This window comes from Myotis lucifugus, unplaced genomic scaffold, assembly GCF_000147115.1.
Source record: "Myotis lucifugus unplaced genomic scaffold, Myoluc2.0 scaffold_841, whole genome shotgun sequence".
Classification (NCBI taxonomy): Eukaryota; Metazoa; Chordata; class Mammalia; order Chiroptera; family Vespertilionidae; genus Myotis; species Myotis lucifugus.
In genome coordinates this window covers 26,227-46,686 of record NW_005871889.1, presented here as the reverse complement: position 1 = coordinate 46,686, position 20,460 = coordinate 26,227, and the positions used below count along the sequence as shown (strand labels likewise).

Below are 20,460 nucleotides of genomic sequence, written 5' to 3'. Positions count from 1 at the left end.
TCTCTGCCAAGGGCCCCCCCGACTCCGGGGTCAGCCTCCATCTCTCCATGGCTGCCGTGCTCCTGCCCCTGAGCCTCCTGGTTCTGCTGGCCTGAGGTCCCAGGAAGCCTGCTGGTGAGGAGGGGGCTGGAGAGGGATGGGAGGAGGTAGGGACAGTCAGGGTCTGGGGTGGTGGCCTTCCTGGAGGGAGAGGGCTGGGCGCTGGGGAGAGAGGAATCTCTGAGGAGCTGTGGGGCAGAAATAGAGCAGTGGGGACCGGCTATGTTATCCTATTAACCATGTCTATTAACTGTGACTGTTCTCTTACGATTAGGGAAAGCACATTCTAACCAGGCTGAGAGGTGCTGGCCCAGGGACATGGGGATTAACCTCAGAATGCAGTCCAGGCTCCTTTTCTGAGAGTTTCCTGTCATATTGGAAAGATAACAGCCTGGCCCCAGATCGGTTGGCAATCCATCCTAATAAACTTTCATAAAATTCAACCCCGTGTCTGCTTAATAATTGACTCAAGGAGCGACAGGCACCCAGGCCCATCTGTGTCGGGTTCAGAGGGAGGGGTCCAGGCAGGAGTGGGTGAGGCTCATGGACGGGTTGGGCGAGTTCTGTCTGACTGGGCCTTGTTGTCTCTTAGGCCACCACCTGGACTCGCCTGTTTCCCTCTGGGTTTCCCTGACCTGGCAGTTCTGAGGGGCACATGGCTGTGGGGAGGGGACGGTTAGGGGGAGGCCGGGGACCAGGTGGCAGGGGGTGGTTCATGGGGCAGCCTTAGAGGTGGGGAAGCTTCAAAGTTGACCCAAGGCTGCCCCCCACCCCCTACACCTCCAAGCCGGGCAGGTGATGAAGTGGGAGGGGGCATCTGTTCTTTGCTGCCAAGGTTTCAGGAAGGTAACTTCTTCTGGGGTCTTTGGGTTCCACAAAATAAGCATCCCCTTTGGGGGAAGGAACTTGCTCTGTAGTTCCTGGAGGATCACTGTGTCAGTCCCAAGCACCTGGGACCCCTTAATGTCTACACCAGCTTCCTTGCTCCAGAATGTTCCCAGAAGCCCACAGGGTTTGGTCAGGTACCACCCCACTGCCTACCCAGCCCTCTTTTCTGATGGATTCACCCTAAAGGACTGTCACCCTTCCCCCACCCCCATCAGTGCTCACTCAGTGCTCAGCATTCTAGTCTTATCTCCTCACCCAGCTCCTGAGGCTCTTGTTCCCCATCCCTTTCCATGGAAACGGAGGCTGTGAGGAGGAGGGCATCTTGTCTTGGTTCCCCACCCCCTCCCATGGAAAGTGCAGGGCTGGCCCGGTGGGTGTGGCTCAGTTGGTTGTGCATCTTCCCAAGCACCAAAAGGCTGCCAGTTCAATTCCTGGTCAAGGCACAGGCCTGGGTTGCAGGATCCTTCCAGGGTAGGGGGCATGCAGGATTCAGCCAATCAGTGTTTTGCTCTCACATAGATGTTTCTCTCTCTTTCTCTCTCCCTTCCGCTCTTCCCTCCTCTCTCTCTAAAAACCAGTTAAGCCCTGGCTGGGTAGCTCAGTTGCCAAGGTCACGGTTTAATCCTCAGTAAGGGCACAGACAAGGATCAATCAGTGAGAGCATGAGTAAGTGAGACAACAAAATAATGTTTCCCTCCCCCACTCTCTCTAAAATCAATCAATCAATAAAAAGAAAAATCGCCGTAACTGGTTTCGCTCAGTGGATAGAGCGTCGGCCTGCAGACTGAAAGGTCCCAGGTTCGATTCCGGTCAAGGACATGTACGTGGGTTGTAGGCACATCCCCAGTGGGAGGTGTGCAGGAGGCAGCTGATCGATGTTTCTCTCTCATCGATGTTTGTAACTATCTCTCTCCCTTCCTCTCTGTAAAAAATCAATAAATATATATTTTTAACAAAAAAGAAAGAACAATCAATTAAATACATACAGGCAGAAAGTGCAGGGCTGGGATTCACACCTGGATCTGCAGACACACCCAGGCCAGGCATTAGTCACAAGGTACCTCCCTCCTCCATCCCCCAAATTCTTACTCATCCTGCAGAGCCCCACCTCCAGAAAGCCTGCTTCTCCAAAATGGAGGGCCACCACCCTTCACCCACTCTCCTGGATCCTCACATGCCCCCTAATTCCTTCCTCTCTCTTATCTTACTTCCTCCAACTTCTCCTGGAATCCCAACTATTGTCCATGAAACTTCCTGTGCATGGCACTGGGGTCAGGACCCCTGCGTCTGCCCAAAATTCTGCATTGCCCTCAGGTCCCGCAGTCCCCAGATGAGGTGGTCAACCACCCAGGGACCCCCAAACACCATCCCTGCCACAGGCTCCCCTGGCCCTTCTGTCCCCTCCCTTCCCCTGCTCACAACTCCCCACCCTCCCAGACCATTTCTCTGTGCAGGGACCTTGTCAATTTCCTTCCTGCCTCACTCTGACATTCTAGGGCAGGATTTCTCAACCTCTGCACTGTTGACATTTGAGCTGGAGTGCCCTCCCTGGTGGGGGCTGCCCTGAATGGGTAGGAGGTCATGGTATCCCTGGCCTCCCCCCACCAGGTGCCAGACCCTCCTACCCCCAGGTTGTGACAGGAACTGCCTTCAGATATTATCAAGTGTCCCCTGGGGGTCAGAATCATATGCTGTGAGAACCTCTGCTGGAGAGGCCCAGGCTGGGGTGCCCCTCCCCCTTGTCTATACCCAGGGCTCAGTGGGAGCTCCTGAGGCCCCTTTGCTATGACTGAGTCATTTCACTCCCCACCAACCTCATGTAGCAAATGAGGAAACAGGTCCAGAGAAGTCTCTGCACTTGCTCAGGGCTCTCAGCTGCTCAGGCGATTGAACCCTTGACTTCAGCAAGTTCCCTTGATTCCAGGAAGCAAACCCTTCCACGGGGCCACATGACCTCATCACTTCCCCACCGCCCCTCCTCCACTCCCACTCCCAGCTGGGGCTACCAGAATGTTCCAAAACAGTGTGGCCGCCCCAAAGCCCAACAAGATGAATTTGACCTGTTCAATGTTTCCCTCCCCGCACCCCCCAAACTCTGACACAATGGCCCAATTATACACTTTTCTCCTTCCTAAAAATGCCCACTTCCCCTCCTGGCTGTGGCCAACTGAGCCAGGGGTTGAGAAGTCAGGACTCATGTCCTGCAGGTCTGTAGGGGTTCCAAGTCCCACAGGAATCTGGCAGTGACCAGCGGCTGCTGTGTGTTCCTGGCCTGAGACTTGGCCTCTCTGGGCTCTGATTTCTTCATGTGGAATAAAAGGGAGGGGGTCCAGGGGTGGGGAGTCAGGACACTGAGATTCTAGTTCACAGTGTTTTCTCAGCTCACATTTCCTGCCCAACCACTGTGTGCCAGGCCCCAGGCTGGGGCAGTAGGAACCAGGCAGATGTGAGCTTTGCTTTTTAGGGGCTCATCCAGTCTGATGGGGGAGGCAGCTGGGAACCAGTCAAACACCACATTAAAGTACAGCAGAGGTAACAGATCATCAAAAGGAGCCTGAGGGAGAGAGAACCAAGATGGTGGCATAGGTAAACACCGGAGACTGCTGCCTCTCACAACCACCTCAAAAATACAACTAAAAGACGGAACAGACATCACCCAGAGCCACAGGAAGGCTGGCTGAGTGGAAGTTCCACAACTCGAGGAAAGAGAAAAGCATACCGAGATTCAGAGGAGGCGCAGTGCGGAAGGAAAATACTAAGGTGCGGAGTGCGTGCGGAGAGGGCTGGCGGCTGAGGGCGCGGTTGTCTGTTTCAATCGGCAGGGAGTCTCAGACTCTGAGCTCCAGATCCAGGCGAGTCTCTAGGGACCCAGACTCATACAGGAGAAGCGGGACTGTCTGGCATCGATTGGAACTCAAGGGCAGCTTTCTCTCCGAGGTTTGCAGCGGTTGCTGGGACACTGAGAGGCAGAGCCTCTGGGCACCTGACTGAGAGCAGCCATAACTGCTCACTCCGCCCGCCCTGTTGATCTCGTGGGACCCGCCCTGCCCAAGCTCTGCACAGAGGCATTTGCCAGATAGCCTCAGGCAAAGGCTAGATTAGCACCTCCCTAGAGGACAGAAGTTCTCCCACTGCAGACACAGCTGATTCTCAGAGCCAGTTGGCCTGGAGGTCAAATCCCACCGAGTATTACATACAATAATCAAGGCTTAACTACAACAAGACTACGCACAAAGACCACTAGGGGGTGCACCAAGAAAGCATAAAAATGCGGAGACAAAGAAACAGGACAGAAATGAAGGATATAGAGTTCAAAACCACACTTTTAAGCTCTCTCAAGAACTGTCTAGAAGCTGCCGATAAATTTAGTAAGGCCCTCGAAAAGAATGGTGAGACCACCGATAAATATAGTGAGATCCTCAAGAAATCTAATGAGACCCTCGATGCTGTGATAAAGAACCAACTAGAAATTAAGCATACACTGACTGAAATAAAGAATATTATACAGACTCCCAACAGCAGACCAGAGGAGCGCAAGAATCAAGTCAAAGATTTGAAAGGCGAAGAAGCAAAAAACACCCAACCGGAAAAGCAAAATGAAAAAAGAATCCAAAAATACGAAGATAGTGTAAGGAGCTTCTGGGACAGCTTCAAGCGTACCAACATCAGAATTATAGGGGTGCCAGAAGAAGAGAGAGGGCAAGATATTGAAAACCTATTTGAAGAAATAATGACAGAAAACTTCCCCTACCTGCTGAAAGAAATAGACTTACAAGCCCAGAAAGCCCAGAGAACCCCAAACAAAAGGAATCCAAAGAGGACCACACCAAGACACATCATAATTAAAATGCCAAGAGCAAAAGACAAAGAGAGAATCTTAAAAGCAGCAAGAGAAAGAAACTCAGTTACCTACAAGGGAATACCCATACGACTGTCAGCTGATTTCTCAACAGAAACTTTGCAGGCCAGAAGGGAGTGGCAAGAAATATTCAAAGTGATGAATGCCAAGAACCTACAACCAAGATTACTTTATCCAGCAAAGCTATCATTCAGAATTGAAGGTCAGATAAAGAGCTTCACAGATAAGGAAAAGCTAAAGGAGTTCATCACCACCAAACCAGTATTATATGAAATGCTGAAAGGTATCCTTTAAGAAGAGGAAGAAGAAGAAAAAGGTTAGGATACAAATTATGAACAACAAATATGCATCTATCAACAAGTGAATCTAAGAATCAAATGAATAAATAATCTGATGAACAGAATGAACTGGTGATTATAATAGAATCAGGGACATAGAAAGGGAATGGACTGACTATTCTTGGGGGGAAAGGGGTGTGGGAGATGCGGGAAGAGACTGGACAAAAATCGTGCACCTTTGGATGAGGACAGTGGGTGGGGAGTGAGGGAGGAGGGTGGGGTGGGAACTGGGAGGAGGGGAGTTATGGGGGGGGGAAGAGGAACAAATGTAATAATCTGAACAATAAAGATTTAATTTTAAAAAAAAAAAGGAGCCTGAGGCAGTCGGGGAGGGGAGGGGAGGGTTCTTGAGGAGAACATACACCAATGGATGAAGGAGGCGGGATAGAGGTCACAGAGGGACATAAGGGCCCTCTGACACAGGGAACAGCCAATGCAAAGGCCCTGGGGCAGGAAGGTGCTTGCCAGAAGAGCATTGAGGAGGGCTGGAGTGTGCCCAGCAGAAGGAAAGGACATCAAAGGTGCTCTAGAGGCCTTGCAGAGGAAGGAGAAGGAGGAGGGGGAAGAGGGTGATGGATGAGGAAGGGGCGAAGGGTAAAGGGTGAGGCAAAGTGGGAGGCAAAGAAAGAGGGGGAGTAGGGAGGAGGAGGGAGAGGAGATAAAAATGGAGGAAGGCCTGCCCCAGCCAGTTTGGGTAGAGTGTAGGCCCATGAATGAAGGGTCCCAAATTCAATTCCAGTCAAGGACACATGCCCCAGTTGAGTGCTCAATCCCCAATGGGTGGCCATAGAGGAGGTAGCTGATCAATGATTCTCTCTCATCATTGATGTTTCTATCTCTCACTCCCTTTCCCTTCCTCTCTGAAACCAATAAAAATATATTCTAAAAAAAGAAGTCCTCGCCCTGGCCGGTTTGGCTCAGGGGATAGAGCGTTGGCCTGCGGACTGAAGGGTCCCAGGTTTGATTCTGGTCAAGGGCATGTACCTTGGTTGCCGGCACATCCCCAGTAGGTGGTGTGAAGGAAGCAGCTGATGGATGTTTCTCTCTGATTGATGTTTCTAACTCTCTATCCCTCTCCCTTCCTCTCTGTAAAAAATCAATAAAATATTAAAAAAAAAAAGAAGCCCTCTAAATCCCTACAAAAATTTGCACCTTTTACAGGTCCCAGTGGCTGTGCTTGCACCTTGTCAATCACAGCCTCTGGAACAATGAGCGTCTCACCCAACCATCAACTCCCAGGAACTTTATGGTGGTGCCTGGGCCATGAATTGTCTGTGGGTGAACCGCCCACCCTCTCGCCTGCAGACGTTCCAGCAAAGTGTGCGGAGTGTCCTGCCCCGAAGGAAGTCTCCACCGGACACCATTACCTCATGTGCAAGGGCCCACTTCACTGATGTGGGAAGGACAGGGACAGGTGTCAGGCTCCCACCTCAGGACACTGTGGGGCGGGCGGGTAGCCCTGGGGGAGCCCTTGAAGGTCTGTTATTGTGCCTCCCACACGCAGGCAGCTTTATGTTGTGACTGGGCAGCCAGGGACAGACTGAGAAAGCATTTGCTGAGGACAATACAGGCTGGTACACTCCTAGGATCATGGCCAAGGTATCTAAGATGGTGGCAGAGTTGGGCAGAGCCACAAGGATGGGGGGTAGACACCTCCATGTCCAATTCTTGTTAGTCCATATGCGTCTGTTATGAGCCAACCGGCTTTTTTACAAAAGTGCTGAGGCTTTAACCAGTTTGGCTCACGGGATAGAGTGTCGGCCTGCGGACTTAAGGGACCCAGGTTCGATTCCGGTCAAGGGCATGTGCCTTGGTTGTGGGCACATCCCCAATAGAAGGTATGCAGGAGGCAGCTGATCGATGTTTCTCTCTCATCAGTGTTTCTAACTCTTTATCCCTCTCCCTTCCTCTCTGTAAAAAATCAATAAAATATATTTTAAAAAAAGAAAGAAAGAAAGAACCCAGAGGACTGTCTGTGAAAAACATGGGTTTATGAGGACTTACAAGTTCAACCGCTAAGTCCCATCAGGCCTCAGAGGGGCACACGTGGGGTGGCTGACCCGTGCTGTTGCTTTGACCAACACTGTGTAAGAGCAACACTGCAAGCTGTCTTCTTCCCTGAGGATCTGGCCAGGCTCCCAGCTCTCACAGTCCGCTGACTGATGGCCTTCACTGTCTCCCCGCAGGAGGGAGGGAAGTTGGAGCAGGGGAGGGTCCATGTGCCCACTTACCAGACACAAGCCACACCAGGCCATGAAAAGCACTCTGGGCAGGGCATTCGCTCCCCACTCCACAGTTCTCAGAGAGTCCCTCCTCTTTGCTCATGCCCTCCACGCTGGATAATTTATATTGTGTGACAGCCACCACTCTTCACGGGGGGTAGACTGCCTGGTTCCCAGCGGGCATTTCCCCTCAGCACTGGTGTGATCACTCTAACAGGAGGGGATTCGCCGCCACAGAGGCTGGATATGCTCCAGAGTTGGACTTTGTAGGGTATCATTGCCTGACATATTCTCTGGTGTTGGAGAGAGGAAACCTTCAGATTCTTGCGTGTGTTTGTTTTTCAAAATACAATCAAAAGTTTATTTACCCCGCGCTGGCTGGAACCGGCCGACAGGAAGCGGCGCGGTGGCCCCTGCGGGCAGCGGCGCCTCTTCTGCTCCTGCCACCTGCGCGGCGGAGAGGGGGCGGCGGGCCTCCCCAGCCAATCAGCGGAACCACCGCAGCCAGACCCACCGGGATGCTGCGCGGCCTCTTTGGCTGACCGAGGACTGGAAGAGGGGCGCAGGCCCGGTTAGATGACAGACGTTTTATTTCCTTACATCAAAGAAAAAGTTAAAGAGTATTTGCAGAACACATTGGGAAGAAGAGGAATGCCAGCAGGATGTCGGTCTTTTGAGGAAACAGGCTGAAGAGGACTCCCACCTGGATGGGGCTGTTCCGATCCCTGCTGCACCTGAGGATGGAGCAGATGACCTGCAACTGATGATCCAGGCCGTGGCAGGTACGTGAGCCGGCAGGTGTCTCTGGACCGAAAGACGCCGGCACTGAAACAGCTGCAGGGCCACATGTGGAGGGCAGCATTCCCAGCAGGCACGTGAAAGCAGAGTTCTTTGAAGATGTAGGTCCAGCAGTCAGGAAGTGGAAACAGGCTGGAATGAAGGCGTATATTTATGCTTCAGGGAGTGTAGAAGCACAGAAACTATTATTCGGGTGTTCTACAGAGGGAGATATTCTTGAGCTTGTTGATGGTCACTTTCATACCAAGACTGGACACAAAGTAGAGAGTGAGAGTGATGGCAAGATTGCAAACAGCATTGGGTGCTCAACCAACAACATCTTGTTTCTGACAGACGGGACTCTAGAGGCCAGTGCTGCTGAGGAAGCAGATGTACATGGAGCTGCGGTGGTGAGACCTGGCAATGCAGGACTAACAGATGATGAAAAGACTTACTACAGCCTCATTACGTCCTTCAGCGAACTGTACCTGCCTTCTTCCACCTAGAGGATTTCCGAGGAAGACCAAACTGTCTCCACAGAGTCGCCCTGTAGTCTAGTTTTTTTCTAGTGGTAAAAGGAAAGAGAAAGGAAAAGGAAAAGAGAGAGAGAAAGAGAGAGAGAGGAGATAAAAACATCAATTGGGAGAAACCAAGATGGCGGCATAGGTAAACACCGGAAATTGCTGCCTCGCACAACCACTTCAAAAATACAACTAAAACACAAAACGGACATCATCCAGAACCACAGGAAGGCTGGCTGAGTGGAAATTCTACAACTAGAAGGAAAGAGAAAAGCACACTGAGACTCAGAGGAGGTGCGGAAGTAAAGTGCAGAGGTAGGGAGGCGCACGTGGAAAAGGCTGGCAACTGAGGACACGGTTGTCTTTTTCAATCGGGAAGGAGTCTCAAGCTCCTGACTGCTCTGAACTCCAGTTCCCGGCAAGTCTCTGGGGACCCAGACTCATACGGGGAGAAACTGGACTGTCTGTCATCGGGCGGAACTCAAGGGCAGGTTTCTCTCAGAGGTGCTTGCAGCGATTACCGGGACACTGAGACGCGGGGCCTCTTAGGGTAGGACTGAGAATCAGCCATAGCTGCTTGCTCCACCCTGTTGATCCCCTGAGACCCCCACCCCACCCAAGCTGTGAGCAGAGGCTTTTGCATATGAAAGGCCTGGCCCTTTGCAATCTGAAAATTACCTAACAAACTGCAGCTGGGTCAGAGAGACACAGAACTTCCAAGAGAAGGCCCAAGGCCCCACAGCAGCTTGCATTGCTTCACAGCTGGGCCTCATCTGGGCACCTCCAAACCCCAAACAAAGAAGAGGAATCTGCAGATCTCTCCATAGCTCCTGCTGGGTAGCCTCAGGCAGAGGCTAAATTAGCACCTCCTTAGAGATCCAAGAGCCAGTGTACCCAGTGGTCAGAGTGGGACCATCCAGATTACAACTCCTCAGATCCATAAGGAATACACTCAGGGGGCAGACTCAGTGAGCACCAAAGCCCCACTGAAGCAAGTCTTGCCCCAGAAGGGTGTCTTCAGCACAGAAGTTCTCCCACCATAGACACAGCTGATTCTCACAGCCAATTGGCCTGGATGTCAATTCCTCCAAGTGATACCGACAACAATCAAGGCTTAACTACAACAAGACTGTGCACAAAGACCACAAGGGGGTGCACCAAGAGTGTCCTCTTCAGGTAATTGGGGAGGCTGAGCCACTGGGCCCTATAGGACACCTAGCACGAAAGACACTTTATCAACACAGGAAGCATAAAAAATGCCGAGACCAAGAAAAAGGACACAAATGACAGAAATGGAGGAAAGCAAACTACAGGATATAGAGTTCAAAACCACACTTTTTAGGTTTTTCAAGAATTTTCTAGAAACCACCGATAAACTTAGTGAGACCCTCAAGAAATCTAGTGAGACCCTCGAGGATATGAAAAAGGACCAAATAGAAATTAAGCATACACTGACTGAAATAAAGAATATTATACAGAGTTCCAACAGCAGACTAGAGGATCGCAAGAATCAAGTCAAAGATTTGAAATACGAAGAAGCAAAAAACACCCAACTGGAAAAACAAAAAGAAAAAAAAATCCAAAAATATGAAGATAGTGTAAGGAGCCTCTGGGACAACTTCAAGCATACCAACATCCGAATTATGGGGGTTCCAGAAGAAGAGAGAGAGCAATTTATTGAAAACTTATTTGAAGAAATAGTGACAGAAAACTTCCCCTATCTGGTGAAAGAAATAGACTTACAAGTCCAGGAAGTGCAGAGAACCCCAAGCAAAAGGAATTCAAAGAGGACCACACCAAGACACATCATAATTAAAATGCCAAGAGTAAAAGACAAAGAGAGAATCTTAAAAGCAGCAAGAGAAAGACAGTCAATTACCTACAAAGGAGTACCCATATGACTGTCAGCTGATTTCTCAACAGAAATTTTGCAGGCCAGAAGGGAGTGGCAAGAAATATTCAAAGTGATGAATACCAAGAACCTACAACCAAGATTACTTTATCCAGCAAAGCTATTATTCAGAATTGAAGGTCAGGTAAAGAGCTTCACAGATAAGGAAAAGCTAAAGGGGTTCATCACCACTAAACCAGTATTATATGAAATGCTGAAAGGTATCCTTTAAATAGAGGAAGAAGAAGAAAAAGGTACAGATACAAATTATGAACAACAAATACACATCTATCAACAAGTGAATCTAAAAATCAAGTGAATAAATAATCTGATGATCAGAATGAACTGGTGATTATAATAGAATCAGGGGCATAGAAAAGGAGTGGACTGACTATTCTTGGGGGGGGGAAAGGGGTGTGGGGGATTCGGGAAGAGACTGAACAAAAATCATGCACCTATAAATGAGGACAGTGGGGGGGTGGTAAGGGCAGAGGGTGGGAGGGGAACCAGGTGGAAGGGAGCTATGGGGGGGAAAAAGAGGAACAACTGTAATAATCTGAACAATAAAGATTTAATTAAAAAAAAGAATAAACTAAAAAAAAAAAGAAAAGTTTATTTAGAACCCTAACAAGTTTGTCTCAGAGGATAGAATGTAGGCCTGCTGACTGAAGGGTCCCGGGATCAATTTCAGTCAGGGGCACATGCCCCTGTTACGGGCTCCATTCCCCTTGAGCATTCTGGAGGCAGCCAATCCATGTTTCTCTCTCACCAATGTTTCTATCTCTCTATCCCTCTCCCTTACTCTCTCTCTAAAAAATCAATAAAAACATATTTAAATAAATAAATGAATACATAAACTCTACAAAAGCATATCTTCCTGTGAGGGGATTTTTTAAAAAAGGAGGCAGGGGCGGGAGAATCCTGTCCTGGGAAGGTGTGGGTTTGTCCCCGGCCGCCACCACTGCAAGCAAGCAGCTGCTTTGCCCACATATGTAAGTTTCTCCTCTTAAAGCTATTGTGAATTTGAATACAGCTACACGTCAGTTCTTCAGAACTGATCCATCCCATGACTGGGCTCACAGTGGATATCTGCATCCCTTACCAGGTGCTGGGGGCAGACTGGAGTATCTTGGTTTTCATTCCTGCAGGGAATGTGGCACCAATCAGGGCCCTCAAAAATAGGGGTGTGCTGCCCTAGCTGGTTTGGCTCAGTGAATAGAGCGTCGGTCTGGGGACTGAAGTTTCCCGGCTTCGATTCCAGCCAAGTGCAGGGTTTTACAGAAGGCAGCCAGTCAATGATTCTCTCTCATCATTGATGTTTCTCTCTCTCTTTCCCTCTCCCTTTCTCTCTGAAATAGATATAAATAATTAAAAAAAAATAGGGGTGTAGATGGCCTGTAGCATTCTCACCTCCCTAAGATTTGTGCTTCCCCCTCTATAGATCTCTAGGGTCCCACTGTTACTGATTCAAAGTTCATGCACCCAATGCATCAAAAAAGGTCAATATTCAAAACATCAGAGATTGGAGGAAGAAAGGTTTACTGATCAAGAAGGCGCCAGCTGGAAAAGACGGGGGCCTTAAAGCTCCCACAAAGCCATCTCAGGAGAGCCCAGAATTCAGGCTTATTTCGTGTCAAGGGAAGGGAGAACAGGCCAGAGGTGTTGACACCTGGGCTCCAACAGGGACCCAAGGAAGAGCACAGAACACTCTGATTCTTTTTGTCCCCTAGTTCTCCAGCGACCTCTGCTGGTCTCATTAGGTCTTGAGGCTCCCACAAACCTTTGCCAAAAGTTCAAGCTTTCAGCAGAATTTCTCTAATAATTAGCATACCTAGAGCATGACCTGAAGGCCATGGGAGAAATGCAGGCTAGAAATAAGATAGAATCAGAGAGAGCTTTTCATTCTGTTACACCACCTGCCCAGGGAGGCCCCCTCACTGGGCAAAGCCTCCCTGCAGAATAACATAATCCCACCGAGAAGGGAGTAGAGCCTTAAGCCCCCTGAGCACAGGCAGGTGCTGCCAGAGGGCAGGGTGTGTGGTAGGATTGCTCATTCTCTCTGCCTCCTGCAGGTCAAGGGCACATGCCCATGTTGCCGGCTCAATCCCCAGTAGTGGATGTGCAGGAGGCAGCCAATCAATGATTCTCATTCACCATTGATGTTTCTATCTCTCTTTCCCTCTCTCTTCCTCTCTGAAATCAATAAAAATATATTTAGAAATGTAAGCTGGGTGGGAGTGTATTATCACAAACATTCCCTGAGTCTGGGCAGCCCTGTTGGCTGGGTTGTTGTTTCTGTGGAGGGGAGCAGAGTGGACCGCCCCAAATATGCCTTTGGAGATACTGACTGTTTAAGCTGTTCCTTTCAAGAAACAAAAGCCTCAGGAAGAGCCCCGCCCTTCTCCCTAACTGCCTGAAAGGGATTTAGAAGAGGACCTGCTCCAGGAGGGGAGCTCAGCACAGGCATCTGTAGTTTAATAGGAACTGGGTGGGAAGGACAGAGAGGACACTAGCAAGGCCCTCTGATCACATTCTCATTGCTCAAGTTGGCCCAGCAAACATCTGTTTTCCAAGTCCATGTGAATTGCCTTCCTCCTCTTTCAAGTCCCAAACCCCAACTCCCCCTCTGTAGCTCTGGGTGGCACCTGTGCCTCAAATGCCCAGTCTGCCCTGGGGTTTCTCATGACACAATATAAATGTATACTAATAAAAGGGTAATATGCAAATTGGTCATGACACCCTCACAGTCACTACCAGATATTCTAATTAGTCATGAGCAGTATGCAAATTGACCATCACTACACACAAATGGCCACCCCCAGGTGGTCACAAGATGGCCTGCAGGTGAGGGATGTTGGGGGCGACAAGGCCTGCAGGGGAGGGCAGTTGGGGGTGACCTGGTCCAGCAGGGGAGGGCAGTTGGGGGTTGATCGGCCAGCAGGGGAGGGCAATTGAGGGCAACTGGGCGGCAGGGAGGGCAGTTGGGAGCAATCAGGCCAGCAGGGGAACAGTTAGGCGTCGATCAGGCTGGCAGCAAAGTGGTTAGGAGGTGATCAGGCTTGCAGGCAGAAGTGGTTAGGGGCAATCAGGCAGACAGGCAGGTGAGTGGTTGGGAGCCAGCAGTCCTGGATTGTGAGAAGGATGTCCCAGATTGGAGAGGGTGCAGGCTGGGCTGAGGGACACCACCACTAGTGCACGAATTTCGTGCACCGGGCCTCTAGTATGTAATAAAGCTGTCATGTGTAATAAATATGTCATGTGCAATAAAGCTGGCTGTTTGCTCCTGTTAACCTGTCTGGTGTTAAATTGATTATTAGTCTAGGCAGAAGAATTTAGAAAGGTGGAAGGAAAATGTGTTTTTGTATTCCCCACACTGTGCTTTTCCTGGTATTAAGGGGTCCAATGGCATGGGAGCATCTTCAACTTCCTCATCAAAAATCACAACACTCGCCTCTTCACTCTCATCACTTCCCATGAGATTCTATCCCTTCGCTGCCAATCAGACTTTGTCTCAAGTGCTTGGACCTTAACCTGAGCAAAACACAGAAGAAAGGTGGCATAACCGATTTATAGGGAAAACCCACAACTTTCTGTTTGCAGGGCCACGACTAGTGCGAGGTGAGGAAGGCTCTTGCCTTGGGTGCAACATTTAGGGGGCCACGAAAATGTTAGTTATCATCATCCCCATTTTACAGCTCCATGGAAACTGAGGCAGAGGGGACATTGCTTGCCCAGAGTCCCATTGGGCCACAGGGCTGTTCACACACAGCCTTGGCCTCTGACCCGCAGTGCTGGTCCCGAGTTGGCCCTAAAGTTTGGAGGCTAGCACAGCGCAGCTCAAATAAGTCTGCTTCACCCAGGGCTGTGTCCTTGCACCTGGGGTCCTGGTCTGGGAGAGGCTCCTGCTCATGGGATGCACAAGCTCCTTGGTGGCTCTTCAGCACGACCATCCCCATCCTGGTCCTGTGGCTGGTGAGTGGCTTTAAGCAGTCGAGGCAGAAGGATATTCCTCCTTCGACACCCTCCATGGCCCCTAAGGTCCCCTCTGAGACAGCAGCAGGGATGCTATGGGAGCTCCTGCTGGGTCACTACGGAGAGTGACACCAAAGCCAGCCTCTTGGGGGAGACCCTGGCCCTGCCCACTCCCAGTCCACCACTCACCTCTCAGCCTCAGTTTCCCCAGCTGGGGACTGGACCAATGATGCTCTGCCTCTCAGGTCACAGTCCGCAGGAACAGGAGGCTGGCATGCCCTAGGCTTCTTGTCACTGCAGCTGTCACCTTCAGGAACACTGGAGAAGGGCAGGGACATACGATGGGGTGTCCTCTCCCACAGGAGCTCATGGGCCAGCACCCAGCCCAGAAGGGCCAAGCCCATAATTCTCATTCTGGGAGGGAAAATGAAAGCTAAACTGTCCTCTTCCTGCAGATGCCCCATTTTGGAACTTCTCATTGGTTGGCCTAGATCACATGCTAATCAGGGGGCGGTTCCAGCACGTAGAAAGTTCTAGCTTCCTTTCCTTACTCACACCCAGACTCCCCTGCATCACTCTCAATGGCACCCACTTCTCACCGCTACTCCCGACTGCCCACGGATGAAAATCCCAACAAGCTGGAGGACCGCAAGCTGCCAGTGTGGGTGTGGATCCTGCTGGGCCTCCTGGTGGTCGGTCTGTTTGTGGCAGCAGTGGTTTTGGCTGCCAAGGCCAATAGGCCAGCTTGCAAGGATTGCCTCCCGGCTGAGCAGGAGTGTAGAAACATCACCCACCTCCTGGAGCAGGAGCTGACCCAGGCCCAGGAAGTCTTGCGGAGGACTGAGGCTCAAGCTGCCACTTGCAAACAGACTGTGGTAAGTCACTGCCCCTCCTAGAGAGGGCCCTGTGCTTGGGAGGACTCTCAGGGTCTGGGTGCTTGGGGACCCCCAGGGTCGAGGTGGAGATGGAGATAGACCTTGAAACGGCCCCTAGGCCCCTGCATGGGGAGCCTGAATTTCCCCACCAGGGTTTTGGGGAGCTCTAAACTCCCTCTGGGGTGCCAGTGTGGGACCCCAGAGCACCCACTAAGGGACCTCAGTATTCCCAGTAGGATGTGGATGAATCTCCAAACCCCAGGACATTGGTCTAGGGCAGTGGTTGGCAAACTCATTAGTCAACAGAGCCAAATATCAACAGTACAACGATTGAAATTTCTTTTGAGAGCCAAATTTTTTAAACTTAAACTATATAGGTAGGTACATTGTTATTAATTAGGGTACTCCTAAGGCTTAGGAAGAGCCACACTCAAGGGGCCAAAGAGCCGCATGTGGCTCATGAACCGCAGTTTGCCGACCATGGGTCTAGGACAGCTGGGAATTCCCCTTGGGCACAGGCTCAGGGAGCAGAAATCCCCTCTGGGGGTTGGGATGGGGACCACACCAGACTCTGAAGAAGGCAGGGGCATTTTTTTTTTTTTTTTTAGTTTTTATGTGTTGATTTTAGGAGAGAGGAAGGGAGAGAGCAAGAGGAACATTGATTTGTTGTTCCACTATTGATGCATTGATGGGTTGATTCTCAGTATGTGCCCTGATCAGGGATTGAACCCACAACCTTGGCATATTGGGATGACAATCTAACCAACTGAGCTACCTGGCCAGGGCAAGGCAGGGGCTCTTGATACTTCTACTGCATCCCTGAGAGGCAGCATTTTAACTGAGGTCTTGATGTGGGGGACCTTGAAATTCCCAGTGGACATCTAACTTGGGTTCAGAAATCCCACAGTGTTCTGGGTTGCAGGGGACGTCTAACTCTTCTTGGACAATAGCCCAGGGGATCTGGACATTTCTCCTAGGCTTTGGGCAAAGAGAGCCTCCAAATTCCTAAAGTGGGGGGGGGGGGAGGGCTTGAAACTCCCATTTAGAGGATCACACCCTGGAGGGTGGGAGGCTGTGGTCATTCTTCAGGGTGGAGACAGGTTCAGAGAGGGTTGGCAGGAATCCTGAAAGGGGTTTGGGCCTGAGCCCCTCTGACTCCAGGGCCTGGAGACAGGGTCAGGGCCCACGGACAGCAGTCAACCCCAACAGGGACAAGAACCCCAGTTTACAACACCCTTACTCTTCCCGGGCATCCCAGGAGACCCTGAAGATTTCCCTGAAAGAGGAGAAGGCTGCGGGCCACAAGCAACAGGAGCTGGTGCAGAAACTTCAAGGTGAGAAAAACACAGGCCCGGTTGCAGTCAGGGAGTTTGCAGGAGCAGGTCAGGTATTGAAGAGGAGGGAGGGGTAGGCCTCAGGATTGGGGTCCGGCTAGAGGGACAGGACCAAATCCAGTGGAAGTAGAAGGGGCGGGCATGCCGGACTTCCAAGGTGCACTCGCTCAAATGGAGGCGGGGTCCTGTCCGGGGGTGGGGCCAGTTGAGGGGCGTGACTACGGTGCTGACACACACTCTGTCCCTCTTTAGAGGAGATCAAGACATTGAATCAGTCGCTGCGAGACAAATCCGCAGAGCTGGAGGAGAAATCCGCGGATGTAAAGAAATCCCGGGATCTGGAGAAGAAATCCGCTGATCTGGAGAAGAAATCCGCGGATCTGAAGAAGAAATCCGGGGATCTGGAGAAGAAATCCGCGGATCTGGAGAAGAAATCCGCGGATCTGGAGAAGAAATCCGCGGATCTGAAGAAGAAATCCGCGGATCTAGAGAAGAAATCCGCGGATCTGAAGAAGAAATCCGCGGATCTAGAGAAGAAATCCGAGGATCTGGAGAAGAAATCCGCGGATCTGAAGAAGAAATCCGCGGATCTAGAGAAGAAATCCGCGGATCTGGAGAAGAAATCCGGGGATCTGAAGAAGAAATCCGGGGATCTGGAGAAGAAATCCGCGGATCTGAAGAAGAAATCCGGGGATCTGGAGAAGAAATCCGCGGAGCTGGAGCAACTAAGGTCAGGACACCCACCCACCCCCGGCCACACCCCTTCCTCCTTCCAACCCCAAGACCTAGGATCCCCTTTGGCTCTGATAATTCCCATTGCCCTGGGGACAGAGTTGGAGCCCAGCCTTGTCCCTCCAGTCACCCAACTCTGGGTGGCAACCAGTCACTGTCCTGCCCAGTCACTTGGTGGGGAAGGAGAAGAGATTTTGAGGGGCTTCGAGCCCAGCACCAGTGCAGCCAGACCTGGCAGCCTCCTGAGGTGTCCCCGTCTCCTCCTCAGAAAAGAGAATGAGGACTTGGTCTCTGCCAAATTCTGGATCAGCGTGCTTCTCTATGTGACCGCCCTGCTCCTGTTCCTGAGCCTCCTGGCTCTGCTGGTCTTTTACCTCAGAAAGCCTGCCGGTGAGGAGGGGGCTGGAGAGGGATGGGAGGAGTTAGGGACAGTCAGGGTCTGGGGTGGTGGCCTGCCTGCGGGAAGGGGCTGGGCGCTGGAGAGAGAGGAATCCCAGTGAGGAGCTGTGGGGCAGAAACAGAACAGTGGGGACCAGCTATGTTATCCTATTAACCCTGTCTGTTGACTGACTGTTCCCTTCCAATTAGGCACATTCTAACCTGGCTGAGAGCTGTTTGCCCAGAGACAAGGGGATTAACCTCTGAATGCAGTTCATGCTCCTTTTCCGAGAGTTTCCTGTCATCTTGGAAAGATAACCTGGTCCCACAGATGCTCTCTCCCATTCGGCCGGCAATACATCCTAATAAACTTTCATAGGATTCAACCCTGTGTCTGCTTAATAATTGACTCAAGGAGTGACAGGCACCCAGGCCCATCTATGTCGGGTTCAGAGGGATGGGTCCAGACAGGAGTGGGTGAGGCTCATGGAGGGGTTGGGGCAAGTTCTGCCTGACTCAGCCTTGTTGTCTCTTAGGCCACCATCTGGACTCCCCTGTTTCCCTCTGGGTTTCCCTGACCTGGCAGTTCTGAGGGGCACATGGCTGTGGGGAGGGGTCGGTGAGGGGGGGCCGGGGGCCAGGTGGCAGGGGGCGGTTCATGGGGGAGCCATAGAGGTGGGGAAGCATCAAAGTTGGCCAAAAGCTGCACCCACCCACCCCCACTTCCAAGCTGGGCAGGTGATGAAGTGGGAGGGGGCATCTGTTCTTTGCTGTCATGGTTTCTGGAAGGTAACTTCTGGGGTCTTTGGGTTCCACAAAATAAGCATCCCCTTTGGGGGAAGGAACTTACTCTGTAGTTCCTGGAGGATCACTGTGTCAGTCCCACGCATCTGGGACCCCTTGATGGCTACACCAGCCTCCTTGCTCCAAAATGTTCCCAGAAGCCCACAGGGTTTGGTCAGGTACACCCCACTGCCTACCCAGGCCTCTTTTCTGATGGATTCACCCTAAAGGACTGTCCACCCTTCCCCACCCCCATCGGTGCTCACTCAGTGCTCAGCATTCTAGTCTTGTCTCCTCCCCCAGCTCCTGAGGCTCTTGGTCCCCATCCCTTTCCATGGAAACGGAGGTTGTGAGGAGGGCATCTTGTCCAGTTCCCCACCCCCTCCCATGGAAAGTGCAGGGCTGGCCCGGTGGGTGTGGCTCAGTTGGTTGTGCATCTTCCCAAGCACCAAAAGGCTGCCAGTTCAATTCCTGGTCAAGGCACAGGCCCGGGTTGCAGGATCCTTCCAGGGTAGGTGGCATGCAGGATTCAGCCAATCCATGTTTTGCTCTCACATAGATGTTTCTCTGTCTTTCTCTCTCCCTTCTGCTCTTCCTTCCTCTCTCTCTAAAAACCAGTTAAGCCCTGACTGGGTAGCTCAGTTGCCAAGGTCACGGTTCAATCCTCAGTAAGGGCACAGACAAGGATCAATCAGTGAGAGCATGAGTAAGTGAGACAACAAAATAATGTTTCCCTCCCCCCCCCTCTCTAAAATCAATCAATCAATAAAAAGAAAAATCGCCGTTACTGGTTTCGCTCAGTGGATAGAGCGTCGGCCTGCAGACTGAAAGGTCCCAGGTTCGATTCCGGTCAAGGACATGTACGTGGGTTGTAGGCACATCCCCAGTGGGAGGTGTGCAGGAGGCAGCTGATCGATGTTTCTCTCTCATCGATGTTTGTAACTATCTCTCTCCCTTCCTCTCTGTAAAAAATCAATAAATATATATTTTTAACAAAAAAGAAAGAAAAATCAATTAAATACATACAGGCAGAAAGTGCGGGGCTGGGAATCACACCTGGATCTGCAGACACACCCAGGCCAGGCATTTGTCACAATGTACCTCCCTCTTCCATCCCCCAAATTCTTATTCATCCTGCAGAGCCCCACCTCCAGAGAGTCTGCTTCTCCAAAATGGAGGGCCACCATCCTGAGAGACCCTTCACCCACTCTCCTGGATCCTCACATGTCCCCTAATTCCTTCCTCTCTCTTATCTTACTTCCTCCAACTTCTCCTGGAATCCCGACTATTGTCCATGAAACTTCCTGTGCATGGCACTGGGGTCAGGACCCCTGTGTCTGCCCAAATTCTTCATTGCCCTCAGGTCCCGCAGTCCCCAGATGAGGTGGTCAACCACCCAGGGACCCCCAAACACATCCCTGCCACAGGCTCCCCTGGCCCTTCTGTCCCCTCCCTTCCCCTGCTCACAACTCCCCACCCTCCCAGACCATTTCTCTGTGCAGGGACCTTGTCAATTTCCTTCCTGCCTCACTCTGACATTCTAGGGCAGGATTTCTCAACCTCTGCACTGTTGACATTTGAGCTGTAGTGCCCTCCCTGGTGGGGGCTGCCCTGAATGGTTAGGAAGTCATGGTATCCCTGGCCTCCACCCACCAGGTGCCAGACCCTCCTACCCCCAGGTTGGGACAGGAACTGCCCTCAGATATTATCAAGTGTCCCCTGGGAGTCAGAATCATATGCTGTGAGAACCTCTGCTGGAGAGGGCCAGGCTGGGCGCCCCTCCCCCTTCTGTGTCCCCAGCCTGCAGGAGGGCTCAGTGGGAGCCCCCGAGACCCCTTTGCTATGACTGAG

At 51.3% G+C, this 20,460-nt stretch overlaps 1 protein-coding gene and 1 pseudogene across 6 annotated transcripts in view; both read left to right on the top strand.

Moving 5' to 3' along the window:
* BST2 (bone marrow stromal cell antigen 2) overlaps positions 1 to 18,212 on the top strand; it is a 120,608-nt gene extending 102,396 nt beyond the window's left edge. For 4 of the 6 annotated variants that reach the window (XM_023747333.1, XM_023747334.1, XM_023747331.1 and 1 more), the window contains exons 3-4: positions 16,969 to 17,446; positions 18,037 to 18,212. In XM_023747333.1, the coding sequence (XP_023603101.1) occupies positions 16,969 to 17,446; positions 18,037 to 18,205 (647 nt within the window). In that variant the 3' untranslated portion in view covers positions 18,206 to 18,212. Of the gene's footprint in view, positions 1 to 15,039; positions 15,383 to 16,640; positions 16,717 to 16,968; positions 17,447 to 17,716; positions 17,839 to 18,036 lie in introns of those variants that run through there. The other 2 variants (XM_014448482.2, XM_023747335.1) reach the window with 2 other exon arrangements.
* On the top strand, positions 7,879 to 8,695 carry LOC102427509 (annotated as a pseudogene).
* Positions 18,213 to 20,460: the final 2,248 nt, after the last annotated feature.